This window comes from Anguilla anguilla, chromosome 11, assembly GCF_013347855.1.
Source record: "Anguilla anguilla isolate fAngAng1 chromosome 11, fAngAng1.pri, whole genome shotgun sequence".
Classification (NCBI taxonomy): domain Eukaryota; kingdom Metazoa; phylum Chordata; class Actinopteri; order Anguilliformes; family Anguillidae; genus Anguilla; species Anguilla anguilla.
The window spans coordinates 39,890,361-39,917,759 of record NC_049211.1 but is presented as its reverse complement, the minus strand read 5'-3'; the positions used below and the strand labels follow the sequence as shown (position 1 = coordinate 39,917,759).

The window sequence follows — 27,399 nt, the reverse complement described above, 5'->3', positions numbered from 1 at the left end:
CCCCCCCCCATCACAAATCCAAAAGGCACTGAAGCTGGATGTTTGGTAGCAATGCAAACATTAACTTAATTTCCTTTTGTGCAGTAAAGTCTACAAACAATTTTCAGTAATCAATTTACAAACATCTGAAAACAAAGTCTGTTTAATTCAGCACAAACATAATATATTTAAATACGGTTATGGTCTAATTCTTACCAGTCCTCTTCAACAGCAGATAACCAGCCAGGAAAGCACTGTGTTATGCACAACCTTGATATGACACACAAGCTCTGCATTAATAGGGTTCTGACAGCCTTCTAGCACACAGACATACAGCTCATTAGCGCCCATAAACTCCCCTTCCCACACAGAAAAGCTTCGTTTACACTACAGTGGTTTATCAGGGTTAAGTTGCAACTGTACGTTCATGTACGTGTTCATGTACCATGTACGTTCTGCTGTTGCCATTACAAAAAACAAAAAAACAAACTCAGATTCTGTACAGGAAGTTTCCTGCACTGTCAAAAAACTCCTGCCCTTTCTGGACCACCTGGCAGTTCTGTTCTGGATGTGTTCTGGCGAGCTCTTCCAGTTCCTGGTCTGAAAGGACCTGGCCATCCCAACTGTCCTCTTCTTCCTCTTCCTCTTCCTCCTCCTCCACCCCCTTTTCCTCCTCCTGGTTGAGGGAGGACTGCCGCTCTGTCTGCACCTCCTGTGGAGTGACAGAGCTCCAGACAGGGGTACGAGGGCTTGGTAAGGTGAGAGCGCCCAGGCTGTCACCTCCACCAGAGGGCGCTGTTGTTGCCACTTCCCGACCTGCACCCAGGCTCTGTTGGTCTGAAGTGGCGAGGGCGCTTCCTGTGCCAGCAGGAAGCATGGCATTGTGGGTCCCAAGCAGCTGGGGTGCGTCTTGGCCAGGGTGGGCGTTGGCTGGGAGAGACTGCTGCTGTATTCTGGCTAGCACCATAGAGTCCTGCTTCGCCCGTCTCTCTGCAGACGGGAAGAACTTGCTCCTCAGGACCCTGTGGATGACGTCGGTACTGACGGCGAAACCCTCGGCCAGTCGAGCCACGGTCCACTCCTCCGGCAACTCCTGCTTCAGGTACCTGAGCGGAGCAGGGAAGAGCTGGGTTAGGCCATTACAGTATCTGAATATCACCTGTTCTTAACAGGCAATACCTGTCGGTCATGAGTTTATCCGGCCATGGACACCCCTAATGGTCATGGTGTAGGCTGATTGGCTGAGACCGTTATTATAGTGATTATAAATCTAAAACAGTAACAGTAGTTCAAACAACCTCTTTCTAAACAGTACCATTCCACACACAAACCGTTACTTACAAAATAACATCACAAAATAAATAATATTGTGTTATCAATTAATTGTATCTATATGTTTTAACCGTTCTATAAAAGGAATACGGCACTTGAGGCTGTGCTGTGTCGTGAATACAGGCATGGCTACAGGGGCGTTAGGCATGATGGGAAGCGGAGTGCTGGCAGCCTCCTGCAGTCGCGACTGTATTCACCATACGGCGCGGCCTCCCGAGCCGTATGGCTTAAAGAGGCGGAGCCTTTGGCCACAGGAAGTGCCCACCTGATCTGCTCCATGGCGTCCCAGCTCAGCTTCCTCTCCGGGGGCCCCGGGGGGCCCAGCTGCTTCCTGAGTCTCTGGAACTTCATGGCCACCTGCCTCATCTTCTCCGCCCTGACCAAGACAGGAAGCAGAGGCGCCGTCACACAGCGACGAGGCCTGGAAGCCTGAACCATCCCATTTGTGTTTACACTGAGGCATTTCACGTCTCTGAGGCCACATTCAGACACAATCCGACGATGCGGGACAAGCGGCAGTCCTCCCATTCATTTGAATGGGGGTAGTGCGTTTAGGCTGCGGGAGTGGGGACCGCATGGGGTACAGAAAAAACCGCAGCGGCTGTGCGGGAAGAAGTAGAACCAGAATCAACTTTTGCCATAACGCAACCCGACGTCACGCTGCGGTGGCCAATCGCGTAAGCCGGCGATCAGAGCAGAAGATGCCCACGGGAAGAAGACCCTTGTGTAAATTACCATGTAGCATTCCGCTGTTCACCGAACAACTGTGAAGATATGGAAGAGAGACGAGATAACGATAGCAAGAAGCTTCCTTCGGTTTGTGTCCATTTGTTTGAGTTACCGATCAGGAAATGGAGGAAAAGGCCCGGGTCGGGGGTTAAAGTTCTTCTTCTTCTCTTTTGTTGTTTAATGGTGGTCGGCAAACAGCTTTTAGGTGCATTACCGCCACCTTCTGTATTGGGGGGGTTAAAGTTCACAACATGACATCACACAAATGGGCCATGTAGTGACACGCCCACACCTCCGCACAGCCCTGCGGGAAGGTGCCGCATTGCCTGATCTGGTCTGAATGCAGCCTTACTATACACTGAAACTTACACAGATTAGTTTTACATTAGCAACCCATTTATTTTACAGATTTAATTCGGGTTAAGTACCTTGCTCAAGGGTACAGCAGTAGCCCACCTGCGAACTGAACCTACAACCTCTGTGATGCAAGCTCAGCTCCTGACCATTGTAATACACTGCTTCCATTATACAACTGTCCACAACTTAATACAATGGCATAGGAGTCATCCGTCAAGAGTGAATTCATTGGGTATTATAGTTAATTACTAGTCCTGAGGGGACAGACTCATACATACTGAGGATGACATACCTGCTTATAAAGGATGACATACATAGAAGCTTTACACTCCACTAATGTTTAAACCGAATAAGTGAAATGATTCATCTTAAGCTTCGGCCAGCTCACCTCTCCAAAGCTCTGAGCCTATCTTCAACCTCTGCCATATCAGGATCATCTATAAACGGGTCCTTCTCTCTGGGATCTGGGCCTGGCTGGGCCATTTTCTGCCCCATCCGGACCCTGGCATCGCGGCTGGCCCAGCGACGTGCCAGCCCGCATACCCCGAGGATCTGCAGGTCCGCGAGGGCATGTAGATGGGGGATAACCCTGGAGAGCATGGCCTCATTCCAGGCTCAGCGATCGGGCAGATCTGCAGTAGGTACGACGTTTGCAGATCCAGGAATTCAGGACTTCAGATAAGCGTCTACTGGAAATTAAACAGAGAATATGCACATGTATGAGCATTACATGTATGAGCATTTTTTTTTTCATTCGCAGTCAAACTGATTTTGGACCCTCACGTTTTATGAACAGCATGCACTGCGTCACGTACCTACATTAATACAAAACCATCACAAGTCGTCTAAAAAACTACATTGTCGGCAACTTAAGAGTTGTGTACTTGTATGTTACTGCAGCTACGAAACCTACCTAGTACCTGTCTGCTAGCTAGATGGTTAGCTATATCGATAACAGAGCTTACACTGTCTGGATTCAGAGTTAGCTAGCTAATAGGCTCCACATAATTATGAGGCTTAATGTTGTGCGTTTAAAATAAGTACTCGTAGCCAGCTAACAAGTCACCGCTAATTGAACTAGCTATGTAACGTTAGTTTTGCCAAATATTAATTTTGCGAATAACTAGCTTTACTAGACATGTATACTACTTTCAATGACAGTAACATGAGACACGATTCGACGTCTAATTTCAAATAGAGCCATATATCTACAATGCTTGTTTTGCCAGTGAACTACCTATCTAAATGACCTGATTTCGTTTGTAAAATAATACATTTGTGAACTCGTAAGTCAAAGCATTACTTTACCTTGAAAACAACAAGTCAGACACATGTACTTTCAGAAATCGAGGTTCGATTGCTTCTGCCTTTACAAGGGACTTGCGCAGCGCTCGATTATTCCAACGCGCCAATCGCAAGACTCTTTATTATAAATGGCAGTCGACTCTCTGCGATAGAGATCTGCGTCAGTCGGATAGTCGCGGGTACGGGGTACCCACACACAGTAACCCACAAAAAAATACAGCTGACATGAAATCCACTGTTCTGTTCCCAGCCAGGTGGAAATAGTAATGCCGTGGGTCGGTCCGTTTTGATTGATCTAGGCTAATAAAAAAATATCCTGAACTTTTCTGTGCTGCCTTTAAAAAATGTTTTAAATTATTTTAATTGTATTTATTATTTTTCCTGTATCCACAAGCATACAGGAGTTGCTATTTATTTTCAACTGTTTTAGCATCCTTATTATCTTATTTAATATATAATCATATGGTGGCAGTTTTCTATCCCCATCCTTACCATTCAGGTACAGTGTTCATTGAGCTGACCCAATCTGGGGACCGCCTTTTGCAGCAGAGTGACAGACACATGTATTATTTTCTTTTGTCCATATGCTATATCCTTATTACAATTTTCAGTTAATAATAGGCTTACAAAAATGTGAATTGTTAATGGGGTGCATTCAATGGGGTTCATGGCTATAATAGTTAATCAATTTAAAGAGTTTGGTTCATATAAAAGGTATATGGGTTTATAGCTATTGTAACATTTCATTCATTTACAGATTTTGGGTGATTTCTAAGCTGTATTCATAGACCTACATTTAAAATAATGAAAACATTTAGATAATAGTTCAACATTTAGAGGTTTATCAAATCTTGTTGGCCAATCAGCTTTGAAGACTTGCCTTATTTGTTGTGCAAACCACTTAGAATTTTAAAGAAGTGGGGATGTTGTGTAAGAAGCCTACACGATGAGAGGCCTTGGGTTCGCTTTCATGTGGGTTGGGTCAGGGTTGCAGGGATGGTTTCTTTCTTTTCTTTTTTTCAGGACAGATTTGGTCTTGGAATTAATAAGGCAGGGGTGGGCAAAAAAAGAACCATGCAGGACTCTACTGGGCCATATGATATGAAGAAGTGTTCTTGCAATCTGGAACTACTTAGAACTTTCCTTCACCTGTTTCCATGGCTGGAAGTTCACAGCAGTCCTGATTAAGTACCTTGCTGAAGTTCACAATGGCAGTTCTTCAAACCCACAGCCGTATAATTATTAGGTTGCTTCTCTGTCATTTAGCCCACGCCCGTAAATCACGCATTAGAAGGTAGAAATATCATTAATGCCATCATCCGTTTTCAGGGGCCACTATGATGACGTCATCGCCTTTATGAATCTGGACACTGGGATTACTGTGCACGCGCTGCGAACAGAGGCATTTACATTAAAGATTTACATCACTGCCATGGGGTGCCTGGAAATTATACTGTTGTTAAATTATGATCAGTGTTCATGGGTTTTTATTGAATTACAACCACACAAAATGTTTAGCCTACTTTTAATATTGCGCCAGATATAAAGCTACAAGCCTACAAGCAACGGCCTGGATGAATAGTTAAATGTGGTTGGTTTACATTTCACCCCATAATTTCGCAAACTCCAATATATTCTAGATAGTCAGTCTGCATAACTTGCTACCTTGGTTGGCAAGAGCAAGAAAAAAAAGAAAGAAAAAAAACCTGACTAGGTAGTGTTAGTTGGCTCGCCAGTTTGCACTACCAATGTAATGCTTAAATTACAGTAGGAGTAGCCGAAACACAGTCATGCGGAATAAAATGTGTGTAGCCGCAGTAGGGTGATGTCAGATTATGATAGATTAAAAGTAAAACAGAACTACGAAACTATATTATACTGCAGCGAGCGATTATTAGATTGGCCCAAATGGTAGGTTATTTGTGCGATATTTCCCTTTATGCTACTAAATCCCTTCAAGACTGATGCATTCACGCATCATCTGTTAACAATCAAACCCGACCATTTTCAACACTGAGCAAAGACCTGTGGATGGGCGTGGAGACGCCGTTCGAGAAGACAAGGGGGAGGGGAAACCGAATCGTCCGATTTGTTGGTGGCGTTCGAGGTGCGCCATTTTGTCCAGACACCGTGGTGATTGGGTTTGGAAAACGGTACTGGAGCCAATCAGAGGGAATTCGGGCGGCGGAGAAACGGTGAAAGAGACAGCGGTTCGGAGGGGATTGGTGAGTCACTGACCAACCAAATTAGTAACACAGCAAAATACAGGAATTAAAACTGCATTGATACAAATTTTGAATGTAGACGCCGAAGTAGCAAGCCCAGCAATTTGGCCCACAAGCGACCTTTTTAAGCGATACGAAATTACGTTAGGTTGCCCTAAAATGGATGAGACTATTCGACACGACGATTCGGTAGCCATTGCTAAGAATGTGCTTTTTGATTGTTACAAGTAATCTTTTTAGTTCGAGGTAGTAAGTCAGAAAGTAAATGTAACTCACCTGTACATATAAGCCAGCTAACAGTAACCTTCGGGAAATAATAGCAGCTATGCTCGCTAGCTGCGTTTAATTATTTATCCAGCTGGCTACGTGACGCAGGCTCAGACGGAGTACCACCAGTGAGCTATTTGTTATTTGTGTAACATTTCTATGAATTCACATCATTTGAAAACATTTTCGGTATTTCGACAAGCTTCACAAAGTGTTAGACCTGGTAATCAAAAGGCGACCAAGCATTAGCTATTTTTTCCACTCGTAGTCGCAGGCTAGCAGACGTCCAAGCGTTTAGCGTTTTGTGCAGTAACTTCAAATTCCGTTCTGTTGAAGAAAAGCCACTTAAGTTAGATGAGCAGTTTTGTAACGTAGCTGGTTAGTTAGCTAATGTTGGCTACAAATAAATTAACGTAACGTTAGCTTCCACTAGCTATCTACGCACTAGGAATGAATTTGCCGTCTGAATGGTAAAATATAGCGCGAATTTTCTAGTGTGGCATTAGCTATTTAAAGAAGTCATATTTAACTACGTCTAAATACAGAGCAGAAATTGTTTCAGATAGTCTATGAAAGCAATAAACGTAAATGCATTACTTTTCTTTGTGGGGTATTTACGTCGATGATTTAGATGTTATTTCAGTGTGCAGTAATTCTCCCCCCCCCCCCCCCCCCCCTCGAAAAAGCGCAATATCTTTCTAAAGTCGACAGGTGAACCTTTCTAAGTATCTAAACATTAATCGCGCGCAAAACTTCCTGGGGCTTACACTTGAACCGTTTACGATAACGTATAGGTCTAGTAGGGTACATTTCTACTGGCACTTGGCTTTAAGAATTAAAATGTTGGGTGAACATTAGTGTTATGCAGTCATTTATGCAGGTTGCCAAATGGAGAAATGTAGATCTCCGAGTCGGCCGCGGGAGGTCTGGGAACCAAGGTTATTTGGAATTCCTGCACGAAGTGACGTAATCCTTCTGCCGAAAAACCATTCCGTCACCTTACACTAAGTAAAATAATTATGCGAATTACTGGACTACCCAAAAGGTGACCGTGTCAGTGTTGCCCTAGACATAACCAGGCTATGAATGAAATGCAAAGAAAGTTTGCTAAATCGTGGTATTCACATTTTTTCCGCATGGGCCACACATCTTTTGCAGTACATAAGCATTTCTTATCCCGATGCACCAACACAGCTTTTTAAAAAAATACAATCCATTTATACACTTGGATATTTTTACTGAAGCAACTTGTATTCATAATTGCCAGTGTGTAACTTGCACAGGTGGCTATTGGTTCGTACTTTATAATTATAAAGTGTCAAAGGCTTGCCTTCAAAATGAGTCACCATCTTGCATAAGCTAGCTAAGTGTATAATGCTGCCTTGTAAACCTGGCTTGTCACAGAACATCATTTTTTTTATTTTTTTTTATTTTGTTAGGACATTTGCTTTATCAGGTACAAAACTGTCAGCTCCTAAAAATCCCTGTGAATTCCAATCACTTTTGTTCGTTTCTGTATGTTAAAGATTTATTTTCTCATCAGTAGGTCACTGAGTGGCGTTGAGACACTTGATTTTGAAAACTATGTCTTTACATTGCAGGTGGTGTCTGTAATGTGGTTATTTTATTTCTAAGTTCTGCTGTATGGGTATGGAGTATGGCCTTTGAGCCTGTAATTTGCCATCCCAATCTAGGTCCCATGCAGTAACACAGAGGGGAATACTGGGATCTGTAGTTCTAGCGTGAGGGTTGTGGAACACATCACCCAGCTCTGGACTTCAGTCTCAACGCCTTATCCAGGGCCATGTTTGGAAAGCACAGTGGGGTGCCCATGTGCCGCCCTGGGTCAGCAAGCAGGCTGAAGCGGATCAGCATGCGGCTGTCACTCACGTCCGTCTCTCCGCCCACAGTGTCAGAGCGGGAGTGAGCTGAGCTGAGGGGGCGGAGCAGAGCAGCTGGGAGTGAGATCATGGAACAGTTCACCACGGCAACCACCACCAGTGGGGAGCAGATCCTGGTGCAAACGACAGGCGGACAGCTACAGCAGCAGGTGGGCTGGTGTTACATTAGGGGCCAGAGACCATGTCCTGGAGGGCAGATTTCTGCTTCAACCAGTTACCCTGGCTCAGTGAACCAATTAGTAATAATAAAGTTTATTTTTAAAGCTCTTTTATAAAAATGAATTGATATGTACACACATAACAGATCTGTTATTATAAAAACCTAAGATAGTAAAGCATGTTCAATGTATGTAATACAAACACAGGACAACAGCAAATAAAAGGTAATGACCTACTGTTAGTTAGCTGTTTAGACTGCCATCAGTTAACTCATAGGTTAGGCCACATTGAAACAAACGTTCCATATAGGGACACGAGCAGTCTTCATTCATGAGCTTATCAATAACTGTAGAGTAATTGTGTAATTTGCATATATCGTTCGTGATTTAAATAATTGGAAGCTGGCATGAAATCCAGAAATGGATGGTGCTCTTGAGGAATGGGATTCCCCGTCTCTGCTGTGTGAGCTGCTGCCGAGCTTACTCTGCGGATTTGGGCCCGGTTCTCCTCTTCCCTCTTCCCTCTGGAGAAGCATTCTGCAGTAACGGCAGAGCTCCACTCGTCATTGTGTCTGTGAATGAGGGAAACAGTTCCTTTCCCTGAACTTGTGTGGGTGCTGGTCTGCATGGTGGAGGAAGGCCACCCTGGTCCAGGAGTTCCTGGGGTGCTCCTGATTTGTCTTGCGTCTGAGCTTGAACGCACAGCTCGAGTCCCAATCTGAATTGTGAAACTCTGGCCTGCCTGCATTAATTAAACTTGATAATGAATTAATCCAGCGTTATAGTTAAGGGTTGATATGGAGCAAAAACCAGAGAGATCTGTGGCACTCTGGGACCAGGGTCATCAACCTCGGCCGCGTGGACTCCGAGCGACAGACAGCGAGTGTGTAAACAGTTCTGCGGTATGGAGGAGTGTGTGTTGCATTACTCCTGTAACGGAGTGGACAGAGTGTACAGAACGCGGCGGCGGTGGCGGCGGTGGTAATGGACACTTGGTAACGCAGCAGCAGCGGCGGCGGTAATGGACACTTGGTAATGCAGCAGCGGTGGTCGGTGGTAATGGACACTTGGTAACGCGCAGCGGCGGTGGTAATGGACACTTGGTAACGCGCGCTGTGTGACGTCCCCGTGGTGACGGTGCCTTGTCTCCGGGCGCAGGGCACAGTAACCGCGGTAGCCACGGTGCAGCTGCAAGCTGAAGCTCCGGGGGCCAGCCAGCAGGTGCAGACGCTCCAGGTAGCGGTGCGACCCCCCCGCACTCTGACCCTGGCCTGCTGCATGCCCCTAACCCCCCCCCCCCCCCCCCCCCCCCCCCAGCATGCTGTCCAGAGCCCCTCCTGTCCCATCCCCTGCAGCTGTGATTGGAGGGCGCCCGTGCTGATGTGCATGTGTCTCCGCCCCCTTGCTCCCTGTGCTGTTTGTCCGTTGACCTGTTCGTACAGGCTCAGCGATGCCCAGCGGCTCGTTCAGCAAACGGCACGGCCTATCAGGGCAGCCTGCTGTGAGCGAAGAGGTGTGACCTGGGACTGAAGCTTTTCTGCCTTTTATCAGCACTGCTACACCAGTCTCAGCCAATCACGTGAGAGCTCTCCATAGCCTGAACTTGGATGGCAGACTGTGAAAAGCAATTAAGTCAGACAAACGCAGAAGCGCTCGCTCAGTCCGTTCCCATAGTTCCTTCCCCTCTGCTCGTCTGGTCACCGCCTGTCACAGGCAGACGGATCTGTTGCGGTTCCTTTCGCTTCAGGGCGCCTGCTAATCGAATGACTGCGAGCGTCACATGGGTGTCTGTCTGTGCTGAAACACAGGGCTGCTCGTGTCAGAGGGACACTGACGACCCTCGTTTGCTGTCTGGCCGCTGGGCGTTGCGGAGTGATCCAGTCTCCCCACATTGCATGGTGCCTGTTTGCTGTGGCCATCTGGTGGGGATGTGAGGTATTAAGCCCCCTGGTGGGGATGTGAAGTACTGCACCCCCTGGTGGTGATGTGAGATACCACACCCCCTGCTGGGGATATGAGGTAGTGTGTCTCCTGCTGTGGATGTTAGGTGTTAAACCCCCTGGTGGGGATGTGGGGTACTGCACCCCCTGGTGGGGATATGAGGTAGTGCATCCACCGGTGGGGATGTTAGGTGTTAAACCCCCTGGTGGGGGATGTGGGGTACTACACCCCTGTTTTAAATGCCTTTGTTTCCTGGGTGCAGGGGCAGCCGCTGATGGTGCAGGTGAGCGGGGGGCAGCTCATTACCTCCACAGGGCAGCCTCTCATGGTGCAGGCCATGTCCGGAGGCCAGGGACAGACCATCATGCAGCTGCCCATGGCAGGAGGGCAGGGGCTGCAGCAGGTAAGAGAACCTTCTGGAGTTACCATGAGCTTCCGCTTCCCATCTCACCCATGCAGCCTTACCCGGCAATGCTTCGGAACTTTACACTTTGCACCGGCAATTTGCCAGCCTAAGACCTAGTTACATTTTTTGGAAATGATCTGTTTAGATGTTGGTGTGAACAAAGCCATGACATCGTAAAGTAAATAAATGCTGGCCTGCCTAGCTATGCCGTACATGCTGTTATTCTCACATATCTATGTCTTATTGCTACTCAGAATGTTCACATTAAAATATGGCAGGACGTTTCTTGTAACAATTAATTTGCGTGTACGTGTGCATTTGTTCATGTGTGTGTGTGTGAGTGTGCGTGCATGTATGTGCGTGTGTGTATGTGTGCGTGTGCATGTGTGTGAGTGCATGCATGTGTGTGTATGTGTGCATGCGCACACGTGACCGTGTACTGATGTATCTGTGTGCTTGTGCAGATCCAGCTGCTGCAGCCGGGGCAGATCCAGCTGCAGGGGGCACCAGCGGGCCAGACCCAGCAGATCATCATCCAGCAGCCGCAGACGGCCGTCACTGCCGGCCAGAACCAGGTGGGGGCGCTGCTGGTGGCTGGGTGTGTTTTTAAAGTGTCTCTGTGCGCTAGGGGCAGCTGGGTGGTGTTTTATAGTGTCTCTGTGCTCTAGGGGCAGCTGGGTGGTGTTTTATAGTGTCTCTGTGCTCTAGGGGCAGCTGGGTGGTGTTTTTAAAGCGTCTCTGTGCTCTAGGGGCAGCTGGGTGGTGTTTTAAAGTGTCTGTGTGCTCTAGGGGCAGCTGGGTGGTGTTTTAAAGTGTCTGTGTGCTCTAGGGGCAGCTGGGTGGTGTTTTATAGTGTCTCTGTGCTCTAGGGGCAGCTGGGTGGTGTTTTATAGTGTCTCTGTGCTCTAGGGGCAGCTGGGTGGTGTTTTTAAAGCGTCTCTGTGCTCTAGGGGCAGCTGGGTGGTGTTTTAAAGTGTCTGTGTGCTCTAGGGGCAGCTGGGTGGTGTTTTAAAGTGTCTGTGTGCTCTAGGGGCAGCTGGGTGGTGTTTTAAAGTGTCTCTGTGCTCTAAGGGCAGCTGGGTGGTGTTTTAAAGTGTCTGTGTGCTCTAGGGGCAGCTGGGTGGTGTTTTAAAGTGTCTGTGTGCTCTAGGGGCAGCTGGGTGGTGTTTTATAGTGTCTCTGTGCTCTAGGGGCAGCTGGGTGGTGTTTTAAAGTGTCTCTGTGCGCTAGGGGCAGCTGGGTGGTGTTTTAAAGTGTCTGTGTGCTCTAGGGGCAGCTGGGTGGTGTTTTAAAGCGTCTCTGTGCTCTAGGGGCAGCTGGGTGGTGTTTTAAAGTGTCTCTGTGCGCTAGGGGCAGCTGGGTGGTGTTTTAAAGTGTCTGTGTGCTCTAGGGGCAGCTGGGTGGTGTTTTAAAGTGTCTCTCTGCTCTAGGGGCAGATCACATTGCAGGGGCAGCAGCTGGCCCAGACGGCAGAGGGGCAGACCATAGTGTACCAACCAGTCAACGCCGACGGCACCATCCTGCAGCAAGGTAGCACTGACACGCAAGGGCCAAACACATATACACTCACACACACTCACACACACACATGCACACACACACACACACACACACACACACACACACACACACACATACACATACACACATACACGCACATACACAAGCATACATACACACACATACACGCACATACACACACATACACAAGCATACACATACACACATATACACACACATACATACACGCACATACACACACATTCATACACACATATACACACACGAACGCACGCACATGCACACACACGCACACACACACATACACACATACATACACAAATATACACGCACATACACACACATACATACACATATATACACACACGAACGCACGCACATGCACACACACACACATACACACACGCATACGCACGCATACACACACACATACACAAGCATACACAAGCATACACACACACACACACACACACACATATATACACACGCATACACGCTCATGCACACATATACACACATGAACGCAAGCACATGCACACACACACACACACACATGCGCGGACGCACACATATACACACATGTACACACACACACGCATACACACAAGCACACACATACACGCACATACACACATATACACATATGAACACACGCACATGCACACACACACACATGCACACACACATACACACACATGCACACACACAGACACACACACACACACATACACACACACACACATACACATACACACATGCACGCACATACACAAGCATACATACACACACATACACGCACATACACACACATACACAAGCATACACATACACACACATACACGCACGTGCACACACGCGCTCACAACCACACGCACACAGACGCACGAACATACATCCACGCACACATACACACACGCACGTGCACATGCACACACATACACGCACGCGCACACAACCACACACGCACATGCACACACAACCACACACGCACACAAACACACGCACACACAACCACACACGCACACAAACACACACAAACACACACCATGTGTGACCATGTCCAGGTCTGGTGTGCAGCGGAAGCCTGACAAAGTGTTTTTTTTTTTTGAATCCCCAGGAATGATCACCATACCGGCTTCCAGCCTGGCCGCAGCGCAGATCGTGCAGACGGGCGCCAGCACGCCCACCACCAACAGCACCGTCACCGTCACCCTGCCCATGTCCGGCAACATGGTCAACGCCGGCGGCATGGTCATGGTGAGACCCCCGGAGACCGCTAAGACCGCGCAGCGTTTCTGTTCACGTTCAGCTCACCGGCGAACCTCCACTTCACAGCAGGATTAGCCCAGTCCCTCTGGGATTTTAATAGACTTTAAACTAAGGGTTTCACAGTACATGCATTCACACCAAACTGCTCGGTATGGGACTTTCTGGTCTAGTGTGCTCTGCAAATTGGACAGTGACAGTCTTGCTTTATAACGCACGTGCAGAACTTTTATTGTGCTAAACTTAAATTCTGAATTAAATTTGAGATAACCCTGATGATTTAGTAGTAATGTGCCACATTTTGTTCAGAATTAAATTATGGTTAGCCAGTTAGCCACCGTTTACATTTTCATAATAAATGAAAAAGAAATTTTGGTTTTGTATGGTTTGGATTGACCCCGATGGTTTTTACGTGTGATAAAGGTTATTTCAGATATTTACACAAAGCTTCTGGTGACCTTTGACCTATGATCTACAATGGTGGGTATTGGGGCATTTTGGGTTTGTGGTTTTAAGCAAGGGAATGCACTTCAATTAGCCCCACTCCAAAGCAGCTTGCACAGCTATGCTATGTTTCCAGAGGCTGTACATAGAAGCAGATTTATTTTATAGCATTTGGTCACGATTGTGAACTCATCAGTCAGTTTCTGTATTGTGCCAGTGCTTTTTTCCTGTCTGCTCTCCTGTAGTTCAAGCTCTTCATTGTCACTGACCCGTGTAGTTCATGTTCATATAGAAACACCACCGCTTTCCTTGAACACAGGTTTTATGGCCATAGGAAATGATTCCAGCCAATGATAATATGTTATGAACTTATTTTATTAAAGATTGCATAATTTGCACATGTACAACCTTTGGAGGCATAACATCACTGTACGGGCTATATGATTTGAGGGGAAGTGATTACTGTGACTAAGCTGAAGTAATATGGAACTGATGTCTGATGGACCTAACATAAGCACTCTCATTTTGATTCGGTACCATGTACCACCAGTAGCATTTTGAAGGTGAACAGTAATGTTGATGGGGGATCTGAGCATGTCAGTATCCATTAGTATCCATGGCAATAGTGTCATTATCCATGACAGTTGCCTGTATCAGGCAGTCTCCATTGCATTAGCTTATCAGTATGTGTCGGTATCCATGGTGTGTTTGGAATCTACTCTTGAGTTCCACTTGACTCTACTGCTCCCTAAAGCAAAGACTCAGACGTACTCAAACATCATTTTACATTCATTTGGCTCACCCTGGGGCTTCATCAGGATAAATTGCATTTGAGTGCTCTCATAAATATACTTGAGTTAAGTAGTCTTATTTCGTTAGCCAAGTGTTTAAAGGAGTAACATGGTGGTTTTCACACTTTCTGGGTTTTATGTGCTATTTGCACAAGAGGCATTGAAGAAACACGATGAGTAAAATATTAAATATGTCCGTTCTTTATTTTTGGAGAAATATGCGTTTTAAAATTATTGTCCTATTTTCAACCGGTTGAGAATGTTATCGATTTAGTGCGTCACAAGTACAGTAACCACTCCCCTTTCCACGCCCCATAAAGAAATCTGACTGGACACACCCAGAGCCATCTCTTTCTATGGCTCTGGACACACCGCCCTGAAGTGTGCTGTGAAGTTTAGGTAGCAAACAACAAGGCTGAATCCTTCTGATGTAATTTACATAGAAACTATACGCTCAGATCGCCTAGTTTTATTCACTGTGGCCAAGCGGAATCGATAACGTTTCTGAAAATATATAACTTTAAAAGGTTTAATTCAATCTTCTACTGGGACTTTTTCCGTTTATTGAGGGTGTGAAAGAAAATTTTGGTGCCGCTGACTATAATCGAATGTTTTTCAGATTTACCGTTCGATTGAGCAAGTTCCATTCAAAGTACATTTTTATGGGTTAATGCTGTCCGATTGTGCTAGCTACTTCACGTTAACTTTGTACGGCGATCAGTAAAGGCTAACAGCACAGTACCACTTAATTCTTGTCACTTCTATCACCACTGTAATGAACTAAAAAAAAATGCGACAAACTACCTTTTCTGTGAGAAATGTATTGTCGAGCTCATGCGCATACACTGCTGGCGACATTCTAAAGCTCCGTTTTGCCCTCCCTACTGTCAGTCAGATTGCTGTGATAGCTCATTCTAAATCATATTTGGATAGCTCGTGACCCATAGTTTGTGCTGCTGGCTAACAGGCAAGACAATGCAAATATTTGACTAACGGTTAGGTTCACTTATTAGAGTGCCTTTTAAGGACTATTAGACTATCTCTGGTTGGTTATATTAATTTATAGCTAGCTAGCTAACATTAGCTAGCTATGTAGTTTGCTTTCATAATGTAATGTTATCGATAATGTTAGCTAGCTAGTTTGCTTTCATAGGGATGTTATAGTTATAGTTTTATCTTAACTTGGCTAGCTAGCTAGCAAAAATTGTTATTGGATATAAGTCAGCGTCCTTAGCTATCGATACTTAGCTAGCTAAGTTAGCTAGCTTGTGAAAATTCAGTCTCCCAAGATGAGCATGTATCATGGAGGTAGCTATGGTAACGGGGAACGGTCTGTCAATCATAGCTAACTGACAGTTCTCATTACCACGCCCAGACAGTTTGGGAAATTTATAGTGGGAAATTTAGGCTTAGAAAAATGTGTTTTAAAATACATTTAAATAACTGAATAATAAAAAAAAATATATGCACATTTGTTCCGTTGTTGCCTAAAGACAACTGGCAAGTGTCACATTCAACCACCGTGTTACTCCTTTAAGATGTGAGGAAATGTTCTACACAAAAGGGAATCCAGTGGAATAGTGTTTCAGTATTCATGGGATTATCCTGTCAGTTTTCCTCCGTATCCATGGGAATAGCCTGTCAGTTCTCCCCGTATTCATGGGAATAGCCTGTCAGTTTCTCTCCGTATCCATGGGAATAGCGTGTCAGTTCTCTCCGTATCCATGGGAATAGCGTGTCAGTTCTCTCCGTATCCATGGGAATAGCGTGTCAGTTTCTCTCCGTATCCATGGGAATAGCCTGTCAGTTCTCTCCGTATCCATGGGAACGGCATGTCACAGTGTCTCTCCTGGTGCAGATGATGCCAGGCAGCAGCGCGGTTCCCACCGTACAGCGGATGCCGTTGCCGGGGGCGGAGGTGCTGGAGGAGGAGCCTCTGTACGTCAACGCCAAGCAGTACCACCGCATCCTGAAGAGACGGCAGGCCCGCGCCAAGCTGGAGGCCGAGGGCAAGGTCCCCAAAGAGAGGAAGGTGGGCACTGGGTCAGAGACCTGACTGAGCGCGGTATGCCCTGTGCCACAGCATCATACAGCAGGGCGTGCCCTGTACACAGCGTCATATAGTACCCTGAACACACGGTGTCATAAAAGAAATACAGAGCATTTACTGGATTTGAGTAAAACCACTGTGGTGCTGCTTCAGGGACTTATTAATGACTTTATACTGCCGTGTTTAATATATGAAATGGGTTGGGGCAAGGAAGGCCACATCCGTTCTCTGGAATTCACATCAACTAGTTAGCTATTATTGGCACAGTTATTTATTTACTACTGTTTCAGTGCCATTTCTTGCTTAGCTCATGAATGATGCCTGAACACTGTTCTTGTGGCCCTTTATGAAACACATTTTTACTGAGGTCACATCTTTTAGATGGTGTACATAGGTCATTAGCAGCTAATTAGCTTGTTGCGCCAGGGTAATTGTTGGCAGTAAAACAGTGGCCCTCCAGGAACATTCCACCCCTGCCTCGAAGAATGCTAGTGTTGGTTTACATGCGGTTGGGCTGCTGAAAGCTCAGTCGTCGGGACGTGTCTGTAGTATTCCACTAGGTGGCGATACTGATTTACAGAGCGACTCTAACCTGGCTGTTTTCCCCGCAGAAATACCTGCACGAGTCCCGGCACCGGCACGCCATGCATCGCAAACGGGGGGACGGCGGGCGCTTCTTCTCCCCAAAGGAGAAGGAGGAAATGGCATTGGCTCTGCAGGTGAGACCTCACGCAGGAGCCGGGTCCTTATTGGTCACCCGCGTTAAGCCCCTCCCCTGCCTCCCAAAGTTTAACACAGGCACCTGTTCTCTACCTCTGCTGCTGAAAACACACTGTAAACTTGAACCCCAAACGCACACTCTGTAAACTTGAACTCCAAACGCACACTCTGTAAACTTGAACCCCAAACATACACTCTGTAAACCTTAACCCCAAACATAAACTGTAAACTTGAACCCCAAACGCACACTTTGTAAACTTGAACCCCAAACACACTCTGTAAACTTGAACTCCAAACGCACACTCTGTAAACTTGAACCCCAAACACACACTCTGTAAACTTGAACTCCAAACACACTCTATAAACTTGAACCCCAAAAACACACTCTATAAACTTGAACCTCAGACACACTCTAAATTTGAACCCCAAACACACACTCTGTAAACTTGAACCCCAAAAACACACTCAATAAACTTGAACCCCAAAAACACACTCAATAAACCTGAACCCAAAAAACACACACTGTAAATATGAACCCCCCAAAAACACTCTATAAACTTGAACCCCAAACACACACTCTGTAAACTTGAATGAGCACACACGTGTGCGTGTGTGTGAACACGTGCTCCTGTGTATGCGTGCACGTGTTTGTGTGTGTGTGTGTGTGTGTGAATGCATGCTCTTTTGTATGCGCGCATGTGTGTGTGAACGCGTTCTCTTGTGTATTCGTGCACGTGCACGTGTGTGTGTGTGTGAATGCGTGCTCTTGAGTATGCACGCACACGCGCGTGTGCGAGCGCATATTTCACATGCATTCCTAACGAGTTGAAGGCCTCATCAAAGGTTTCCGAGCAATAAAACTGTTTAACGTGAGCGGTCTGTGGGGAATAGCTGTGGGCTCATTTTAAGTGTCCGAGGGCAATCGAAAGGTTAAGCTGCACGAGTTCAAGAATAGATTTTCCAAGTGGTTCTATTTTAATGAAAGTGTAAACTCTGAAGAATTTTAAATGGCTATTTTTCTGCAGGATTCAGTGTGTCTGAGCCTGCAGTTCTTTTGGTCTGTTTGGGTCGTTCTTGAAATAGATTTTTTATTACTTTGATGCTGTGCATTGCTGAGCTGTTTAGACTGAGAGAGAATAGAAAACGAATGAATAACAGAAAGAACGTGTTTGGTGCTGAGGATAATTGAATTGAACGCATTAATGAGTCCGTTTCTCCCTTAGGTCCAGCAGGAGTCCTAGATGGGCAGGGACAGTGGCACAGATGATCCGTGTGTCTTAGGGCTGGGCCCCCCCCCTCCAGCCCACGTCCACCCCCCCCCCCACCCCTCGTGTGCGCACGCACGCGTGTGCAGATCGTCCAGGATGCCGCACAAAACACATTGCCAGAAGCTCCAAGCACCAAAACACCCGCCTGGAATCCAGCCTGTTTTCATCAGTCAGCTAACCAACCAACCCGTTTCTGTGTAGTGCCACTATAAGTCCCAAATCTTACCCACTGTGCTTCACAGTCAGCCTGGTGACTGCCACAGTTTTCAGGCCGTAGTTTTGTCAACAAAGCACGGTCTGAAGGTTCTGAACAAGAGGCTGAAACCGCTCAACCACAACCGCTCAGTTTGCCATTATCAGGTTATTTATTTTCTTAGCACAAGAGCAACCTACAGAGATTAAAACATTTTTCATACAGTCTGTTTATACAGGTGGGTATTGTATTAAAGCAATTCAAGTTAAGTATCTTAGACAAAGCTACAACTCAGTACCCTACCAGGGAAACGAATCTGCAACAGGCTCTGTTTCCTAACCAGCACTGCCCCCCGTTCTACCACACTGGTGCCTCATGCTGTCTGAGAATCTGTTCTAGTGTCTCTGAATTAGGCAGAATGAACACCCACGTCCGCCCGGCTGTTCTCCGTGTCCTGATCCTAGAGACAAAATGGCTGCTCCCTGGTGACAGTGCCTATCCGCACCCTTCCTCTGTCTTGGTCAGGTGGGGACCTACAGTCTGAAATCCTCCAGGTGTAGCCGGTGCATCCTGGGAAGGGACAGTACTGTAATAATTGCACAAAGGGAGCGATACTGGTTAGTTTCCCTGCTAACAAAAACATCTCCATAGTGCCAGGGAAGGTTAAAGTAAGATTTGGCAATGAGGTGACATTATGATGAAAACTTTCCTCAGACAGTTTTAAAACATTTTATTGTTACAAAAAAGGGTCTGTCAAACAGAAAAACACTCCAGGCATGTCACAGAAACATACTGGCCAAATGCCTCTGATGGCTATTATTAAGTCATTATGTCAGACTTTATGCGTTGGCTATGAGCGTCTGCCAACTGTCTATACAGCAGGTAAATGTTCTGGATCAAATTACTGACATTGCCAATGTGCTTAACTTTCCTGATAATATTAACACGAATGCCCATCCATCATTCAGATTCTCTTTCAAACTTGAGTAGCAAATCTGAGCATTCTTAGGATTTTCCTTCAGTGTTTGTTGTGACTTAAAGAAGCCTTTCAGGGGGCATCCAGGAAGATGGACGGGTGTAGATAAGTTGTTGTCAGGCTGTCTGGGCAACCGATAGGCCGGCACAGTCTCTCTCTCTCCCTCACGTGCGTGTAGATGAGCTAACCCGACTGACCTGTCGCCCGCGGTACCGTTTCTCTTTCCCAGCATGCTCAGCGGTACCTCGCCGATCAAAGCAGCGATGCTGTCTGCGCAGCTGGTGAAGTCAGAAACGTCCCGTCGGTGTTGACGTCACATTGCCAGCATGCTGAACTCAGCCCACGTGATAGTGGCAGTGTAGAAGGTCATTGAACCCAACTGTAAAGTGGCGCATTTTTTTCAAAGCATTTGAAAAGAAAAACCAGGGAATCTTAAGAAAATATGAGTGTTGGTGTAAAACGCATCAATCTGCTCATCAAAATGCAAATGTAATATATAGCCTTTCTGTTTGTTCCGAGATAGTAACTAGCAACGGCAAAGTTTACCATCGCCTAATTTGGTCTTGTATAAGATTTATTTTATTTTTTTTGTATATCAGGGTCCAGGGAAGCAGAAATGTTAACTAGCCTGAGAACTTTCACGCTCTGCAGTTATTATATAATAATAATTAGCTCTGTATGTTCCCTTTACACTGGTACAAATTGCTTAGTTTTAAAAGGCAAGGTTGTGAGGATAGCTTGTAGTAGAGATATTTGTTTTTATTTTCCACATTAACTTTTAATAATGATATACAAGATATTTGCGGAAGTTCACTTTAGTATATTAGGGAGTTAACCCTAATTAGTTAGTATAAGGGAGTTAATTAGGGAGTGCAAATTAACTGTAGCACTTAACACTGTGCAGTGCTATAGCAATTAAAGTTTCTTTGGAAAATTTAGCGGAATTTGACAGCCATGCTCACTTGATAGTTTGTCATTTACCTGAGATGTTGGGGGTTTGAAAAGTTACTCCTATGTATCAGAGCTGAATTAAATTTTATTAAATGGGTTCATTATGTTTCTGAATCAGCAAAGTTCGCTGCCCTCCTTGTTTTGTGGTGTCTAAACGGGTTGCACACTGTAAGGTGAGTTAATCTTTCATTTGAATGTGAAAGCAGGAGAGCTGTCTGTTGCTCTGATGAGAGATGTGCATTGTTTCGCTTCTCTCCTGAGGGGTAGGATTGGTGCCGAACCTGTCTGCAGGTTGGCTTGTTTTCCAGTTGGAAAGGGCAAAGCCTGTCCTATGGGTGACTTTTTTCAGATGACACGGCACCACGACCGGCCGTGTTTCCCATATAGGGTTCGTACGCTAGCACAGTTGAGTTGTATGGCACCAGTGATTGGCTTACTCCTGCAAATGGAGTTAAACTAGCAGAGAAAAGGCTTTGGCTGTGCTTTCTGTCAGGATAGTGCAGAGCTCTGGAAATCGGGCTAGGGACATTGGACTGTGTGGAAGAGAAATCCATTTAGCTGTTGGTGAACTTGATTTAGTTTTATTTTATTTTTTTAAAATGTTGTGTTGAGGAATAAGTATGTGTGGTGGGATGGCTCTTTGTCAAGCTTCTTTTCTTTCTGAAGTATTTGCCTTCTTTCCATCACAGAAATATTTTTTTTTCCTGTAATGGTGTGTTAGTAAGCCTTTTTTTGTGCTAGATGTATGCCAATTTCCTTTTTAGGTAATTAAGTGAAAAACTACCTTTTAGTGTTTGTTACAGAGATGTTTTGTTTTGTGTTTTTGTATGTGCACCACTCTAAGGGCTTTTATTTTTTACTTTTCTTGGGGAAAGACAGATCTTTGTGTACTATGTATATATGTATAAAGTAATTATATTACATGAGTTATCGATTACATGATACACTGATTAGAACTGTACATTACCTGGTTATTAAACTGATTGCTTATATTAAAACGTGTCCCTTTTCTTCTAAACTTACAATTAGCTCGAGGCTTTAAAAGCAGATTGCTAACTACCATGGCTATGAAATTGCAACTGAAGTGATGTACTGAGATGCCTTTTGAGCCAACATGGCGATCGCGAGGGTGCGGGAACAAGCTTGAGGCTCCTCCCATTCCCCGCCCATAATTTCAGGTGACTGCCCAAACAAACCGCCCACCAACAGCTGCTGCATACATCGGCGCACTTTAGAAAGAGTGATTGGGGTACGGGTCCTGTAAACCCTGCAGCGAATGCAATATTTAATATTTTTAAAAATAGAAACCTCGTTTAAATAAAATATTCACAATTTAATTAAAAAAAAATCTATATATATATAGCCGGGAAACGTGCATTTGTTTCGTCCCGAATTTAGTATCCTTCCTAGCGGTTCTAGGGAACGTTACGTCTTTCCTGAAAACAAGCGCACGGTGACCGCTCAGAATACGTCTGTTCAGTCATACATATTTGCCAGCTTGCACTTGCAGCTTGCTCAATATTAAGCTACCTGCGATACTTCAGATATCTGATAGCCGTAGATTGTGATGTCGGACTCTGTGGGTGACGGGAAGTTGGAGGTGAAACAGGCCAGTAAAGAAGTCAAAGAGAGCGAGAATGTAGCGGAAAAATATTCGGCAATGACAGTGAGCAAGAACAGCGATGTGAACGTTGGTGAACTATCCGCAGCGTTCACCGCGGTCCCTACACACAAATCTGTCAAGAAGGTAAGTGATTTGCAAACACGGGATCCTTTGCGGGTTTTTGCTGTCGCGAGCACGATCGTTTACATGCAAGAGATTTGCGTCCCACATCCTGTGTCTTGTTTATAATAAAGCAGAACCATAGTACGCAGCAGAATAATGCTGCAGGCTATTTCTTTGTAAGAGCCATTTGAACTTTAAAAAGTGTACTCGCGTCATAACTTTGTTTTGGATATGTTCACGATTTGTAGCTGGCAAGTAAGCAACACAACTGAAGTTTATACACCTGTCCTGTGGCCAAGTCGCCAATGTTTATACAGCTGGAATTTAACCGTGCTAACTGGTAGTTGCATTTAATTAGACAGTCGCTCTGCTTTAAAGAGCGAAATGGCTATTGGAGTGGGACAACGGTAGCAATTAATTGGCTTTCTAGGAAGAACAGCTGTTTCGAATTTTGGATTGATTTGTAGAGGGTGTGTTACACGAGCATTACTGTACTTATATCAGTACTACATATTAGTATATCAGTTTGTAATGATTTTTACGTAGCCTATCTAAATTTGTGCGGTATTTTAAGATGTATGACTGCCGGGCGCGCAGGTGACACTCGCCACCGCATATAGATATTGTCCGATTCCTTCAAGTGTGAGTAAGAAGGAGTTGGCTACTGGAAATGCCGTATAGGCTACATTTTATTACCGGCTGGGAGGTCGAGCTGAACAGAGTGACATTTAAATAAGCATCCGTAATTTACCTTCATACTTGATGTAGGTTAGGCTACTTAACGCTGCTTTAACCTTCGTAGCCTACTTCTGTTCTTGCAGTTCGAGTATTTCGAATCCACTGAGATAATCTACAGGAGGATAGCGATTGTTTCTATAATCTTGCTTTTGTCTGGGTCCCTGCGTTGCGTAGGGGCCGCGATGTCACTCCAAGAACTGTTTACATTGGTTCAGAATGACATGTAGGCTATTAAAATAATGTAACACAACCCTGATAGGCTTAATCTTACGATGTACAGTTTGGTTTGTACATGGGTGGTTTGCGTGCATATTACATACCCACAGATTACAGATTCTGTACAGTCTGTTTTGGAGAACTTTCCCCCCAAGTGCATTTCAACAGGACTAGGACTGAAGGTATCGCCAAAGGTAACACAGATCAGTGGAGTCCTCTTCAGTGACATTTTGGGAAGGAAATAATTGTGCGGCACGTAGCCTATAGCGCTCCAGTTAGCACCACAGTTCATAAACATTCATTAAAATGCGTTCTCTTGGCTGCTATCATAAAGTAAAACGCAAGCCACAGCATTTATGGCCGCGTGGGCTTTATCTCCGATCGAGCATGTCCGTATTAATGCTTATGAATGACACAGTACTTCTGCACACTACTCACTTGTTTATTTTGAGTCGTTTTCAGATGTTTGGTGACCGTCTGTGAGTCGTGTTGCTGTTTTAATCGGAGGTGTGAAGGGTTAGCCGTGCGGTAGTCTGGAGTTGCCGCTGGATGTGTTAACGCAGGGTGCACCTCTGGCAGTGGCGGGGGCTGTTCTGTCTCATGTCCCCCATCATGGGTGTCGGACGGGTCCGATTGGCGCTGAGTGTGCTGGTTCCAGGAGTTCTCCTGGGGAGTTTAGTCACCCCCCCCCCACACTGAAGCAGACCAAGTCATCCATCTGAATTAAGGCTGCCCAACCCTGTTCCTGGAGATCTACCGTCCTGCCGGTTTTCATTTCAACCCTGATTTGGCCTCACCTGATTCTGCTAATTAGCAGCTCAGTGAGATCTCGAGCTATTGAATGAGGTGTGCTTTGTTAGAATTGGGATGTGTCCCAATACTCAAAAAATGTAACCTCCTTTCCTCCACTGCCACCTCATCTCTTCCCTGCCCCAGAAATCGATCTTTGTGTCCTCCCTCCCTCCCTCCAGTGTCCCAATATCGGAGGAAACACGTCTCGGAGGAATGACCTCCCTGTGGAGGTCAGAACAGCTGAGACACTGACCCATTTCAAACGACGACTGAAGACTCACCTCTTCAGGCTGCACCTCTCCCCCTCCCTCCCTTCCCCCCTGTAAATGACTAAACTTAGGGTTGTAACTAGGCAGCTGTTTCGTAGGTGACTAGGTGCATTAACTGTCTTAACGACTACTTGTATTTTTTCCATAGATTGCGTTGTTGCCGTTCTCGTTGTTAGTGTTAATCAGTTTAACCATCAGGGTCCAAGTTGAACTATGCGGTTGTTCCCTGCACTTGGACCGGTACTTCTCTCTAGGGGTTTCGTCATACTTGTTCCTGGTTATGGTTATACACTTTGTTGTACGTCGCTCTGGATAAGAGCGTCTGCCAAATGCCTGTAATGTAATGTAATGTAATGGAAACGAGCAAAGTGCACAGAACTGTATTGGCTTCAAACTCCCCTCCTCCCCTCCTTTCCTCTGGAGGACGAGAGGAGGAAAGGAGGTGAGGAGTGAAAAGTATTGGGATGCGCCCTTAGAGTGAAAACCTGCAGGACGGTAGCTCTCCAGGAACAGGGTCAGGCGCTCCTGATCTAAAGAGACCCGGTCAGCTTGGAGCACTAACGCAGACTGGCTCTCAGACTGTTCTCCTGAAGGGCAGCAGAGTCTGCTGGTTTTTGATGTGCTTCAGCACCGAACTGCTATCAAGTGTTTAATCACGTAATTGATTACTCACCAGTTAGCTAAAGAGTCCACGCCTCGATTCCAATGCATAACCTGACGCTGATTGAAAATAGCCCACAAAAACCTGCAGGACAAAACTGTGAGATCCCTGGTAGCCTGTTACCTCTCTACCCTCTCTCTCTCTCAGCCTGTTACCCCTCTCTCCCCTCTCTCTCCCAGCCTGTTACCCCCCTCTCTCCCCTCTCTCTCCCAGCCTGTTACCCCTCTCTCTCCCCTCTCTCTCTCCCAGCCTGTTACCCCTCTCTCTCCCCTCTCTCTCTCCCAGCCTGTTACCTCTCTCTCTCCCAGCCCGTTAGTCCTCTCTCTCCCAGCCAGTGCAGCTGATCCTACTGAAGGCAGGAATCACTGAGGCATGTCCAGGACTGACGTCCCTCCCTGGCTCCTGCAGGGTACAGAAGGCCAGTCCCGTTCCTCACAGGCCTGGCTGCTTCTGGCAGGGCCCGGTGTGCTATGATGGAGCTGCCCAAGCCTGTTTTATCCTGCCCTGCACTTGGCAAAACCACAGAAGCGAATCTGCTGAACCACAGGGGTGGGTAGGGTACTATGGCCAAGCCACACTCTGCAGGATTATTGCAGGTTTCACAGGAGCGTGGTTGTATTCGGAGCTCCGGTGTGTGCCAGCACAATCAAAAACAGTTGAAAATGAACATTCCTTGTTTGTTTGGAGGACCTCAAATGTACCTCCAACATTTGTATTTTATTACATTTGTAATCAAACAATTAATATGTGGTTAAAATGCAGATTCCCAGCTTTTATTAAGGTCATTTATAAAAAATGTATAAAAAATTTTGGTTTCACCATGTAGAAATTACTGTATGTTTCATACATAGACCCCCCCCCCCACACACACACACACCACCACCAGTTGAAAATTAACATTTCTTGTTTGTTTGGAGGACCTCGAATGCACCTCCAACATGTTTTTACTGAAGCGATTAAGGTTAAGTGCCTTGCTTAACCCTAACTTAAATACAACCTCTTCCTTATGAGTTCAGGTGCTTAACCACCATTTTAGTGTCTGTCACCATCTCCTGGAGATGTGACTGAGTTGTGCTTGAGGTGAAAAAGGCTTACGGTGGCCCGTCAGGTCCAACACTGAGAAACGGTGATAGACCTGCACATTTAACACAGCGTTAAGTGGCAGTGTCTGCTCCTTGGGTTTTGGATCTGCCTTTTCCTGAGGATCCTTTCCTACGTCATGGCAACCGAGGGGCCAGTTGAAGCCACCCTTGATGTTTGATGCCAATAATTTTAGGTCTGGGTTTAAACAAATTACGATGCCCGTGACCTTTTCCCAGTGAATCCTGAAGTGACCCATTTCAGAGCAGCTATTCTGAGGATGAGTATGGCACAGGGATGTCTGGCACTAGGCTGGTGATTTATTAAACACTCGAGCACTCAGTAGAACAATAAATCTCTTCATAAATTATAAATGCCTTTGACCTTAATACCTCCACATTTACTGGATTTGTTACATTTATTAGATATTTTACCGAGCCTACACATTTGTAATATTTTAAAAAGTGAGATATGCACAAAGCATGAGACATTATGCTTTGGCAAATGTGTTTTTGGCTGGACCGCAACAGCGGGGCCAGCCCTACAAATGCGAATGCCTGTGACTGAGTGATGAAGTTACACCATTGGTCGGCCAAGTTATGAAGTTGCACCATTGGTCGACCGGATGAGGTGTGTTAGGTCCAGCCATATACTAGGTTTTTGACCTGGTCTTGTTTCGTGAATTGCTTTGCAACAGTACCATGTATGCCTTTATACCTAACTTTATTTAGGCGAAGTGTCTACGTTCAGGGGTACTGGGGTCCAGTCTCGTGGTTTTACGTCTTGTTCCCTGTTCTGTTGCGCTCTGATGCTCTGTTACTCGTTAGCGATAGAGGGCTGCTTACCAAGGCCCTTTCCTGTCTGGACAGAGCGCGGTTCTCCAGGGCCTTCAGCTGTGGATGCTCTCGCTGTGAACCCTCTGGAGGTGTAATCAGTGTCTAAAAGAGGGTGACTAAGTGTTTACGTGGTGAAAAGCGTGCGGCCTGCTGGTGATTATCGTCACGGCGTTGTGTAAGCCGCACCTGTGTCCCGCACACCTGTGTCCCGCACACCTCTCCGATCCCAACTTCGCCTGCGGCGGGTCATTCCCGGTGACCGTCGTTTTCGTGTCGCTTCCCCGCACCAGAATCTCAAAGC

At 45.9% G+C, this 27,399-nt stretch overlaps 3 protein-coding genes across 15 annotated transcripts in view; 2 read left to right on the top strand and 1 right to left on the bottom strand.

The window, feature by feature from the left end:
- Positions 1-126: 126 nt before the first annotated feature.
- On the bottom strand, positions 127-6,314 carry ngrn (neugrin, neurite outgrowth associated). Of its 4 annotated transcripts, none has more exons than XM_035382839.1 (4): positions 6,204-6,314; positions 2,786-3,086; positions 1,577-1,687; positions 127-1,085 (listed from the first exon to the last, which is right to left on the bottom strand). In XM_035382839.1, the coding sequence occupies exons 2-4, from the start codon at positions 2,995-2,997 to the stop codon at positions 470-472; spliced, it is 939 nt and encodes a 312-aa protein (XP_035238730.1). In that variant the 5' UTR covers positions 2,998-3,086; positions 6,204-6,314; the 3' UTR covers positions 127-469. The 4 variants fall into 4 exon arrangements, with proteins under 4 accessions (XP_035238730.1, XP_035238731.1, XP_035238728.1 ...); XM_035382840.1 differs by having other exon boundaries at positions 2,786-3,083; positions 6,204-6,223; XM_035382837.1 differs by lacking the exon at positions 6,204-6,314 and adding an exon at positions 3,706-3,824 and having other exon boundaries at positions 2,786-3,083.
- LOC118208296 (nuclear transcription factor Y subunit alpha-like) lies at positions 5,767-21,778 on the top strand. 5 transcript variants are annotated; one of them, XM_035382835.1, is made up of 10 exons: positions 5,767-5,927; positions 8,105-8,244; positions 9,412-9,489; positions 10,457-10,597; positions 11,065-11,175; positions 12,037-12,130; positions 13,239-13,378; positions 16,481-16,654; positions 17,284-17,391; positions 18,616-21,778. In XM_035382835.1, the coding sequence occupies exons 2-10, from the start codon at positions 8,164-8,166 to the stop codon at positions 18,631-18,633; spliced, it is 945 nt and encodes a 314-aa protein (XP_035238726.1). In that variant the 5' UTR covers positions 5,767-5,927; positions 8,105-8,163; the 3' UTR covers positions 18,634-21,778. The 5 variants fall into 5 exon arrangements, with proteins under 5 accessions (XP_035238726.1, XP_035238722.1, XP_035238727.1 ...); XM_035382831.1 differs by having other exon boundaries at positions 5,773-5,927; positions 12,031-12,130; XM_035382834.1 differs by lacking the exon at positions 5,767-5,927 and adding an exon at positions 5,996-6,116 and having other exon boundaries at positions 12,031-12,130.
- Positions 21,779-21,992: 214 nt separating this feature from the next.
- Positions 21,993-27,399, top strand: part of ahcyl1 (adenosylhomocysteinase-like 1) — a 51,807-nt gene continuing 46,400 nt past the window's right edge. For 3 of the 6 annotated variants that reach the window (XM_035382824.1, XM_035382822.1, XM_035382828.1), the window contains exon 1: positions 21,993-22,527. In XM_035382824.1, coding sequence (XP_035238715.1) covers positions 22,348-22,527 — 180 coding nt within the window. In that variant the 5' untranslated portion in view covers positions 21,993-22,347. The remainder of the gene's footprint in view (positions 22,528-27,399) is intronic. The other 3 variants (XM_035382826.1, XM_035382825.1, XM_035382827.1) reach the window with 1 other exon arrangement.

Bases quoted from the DNA above. Each gene is read 5' to 3' on its own strand.
- ngrn (XM_035382839.1), bottom strand. From the start codon at position 2,997: ATGCTCTCCAGGGTTATCCCCCATCTACATGCCCTCGCGGACCTGCAG. The intron at 1,688-2,785 runs GTGAGCTGGCCG...TGTCTTGGTCAG, and splicing joins AGGCTCAGAGCTTTGGAGAG to GGCGGAGAAGATGAGGCAGG. The intron at 1,086-1,576 runs GTGGGCACTTCC...TGCTCCGCTCAG, and splicing joins GACGCCATGGAGCAGATCAG to GTACCTGAAGCAGGAGTTGC.
- LOC118208296 (XM_035382831.1), top strand. From the start codon at position 8,164: ATGGAACAGTTCACCACGGCAACCACCACCAGTGGGGAGCAGATCCTG. The intron at 12,131-13,238 runs GTAGCACTGACA...TTGAATCCCCAG, and splicing joins CGGCACCATCCTGCAGCAAG to GAATGATCACCATACCGGCT. The intron at 13,379-16,480 runs GTGAGACCCCCG...CTCCTGGTGCAG, and splicing joins ACGCCGGCGGCATGGTCATG to ATGATGCCAGGCAGCAGCGC.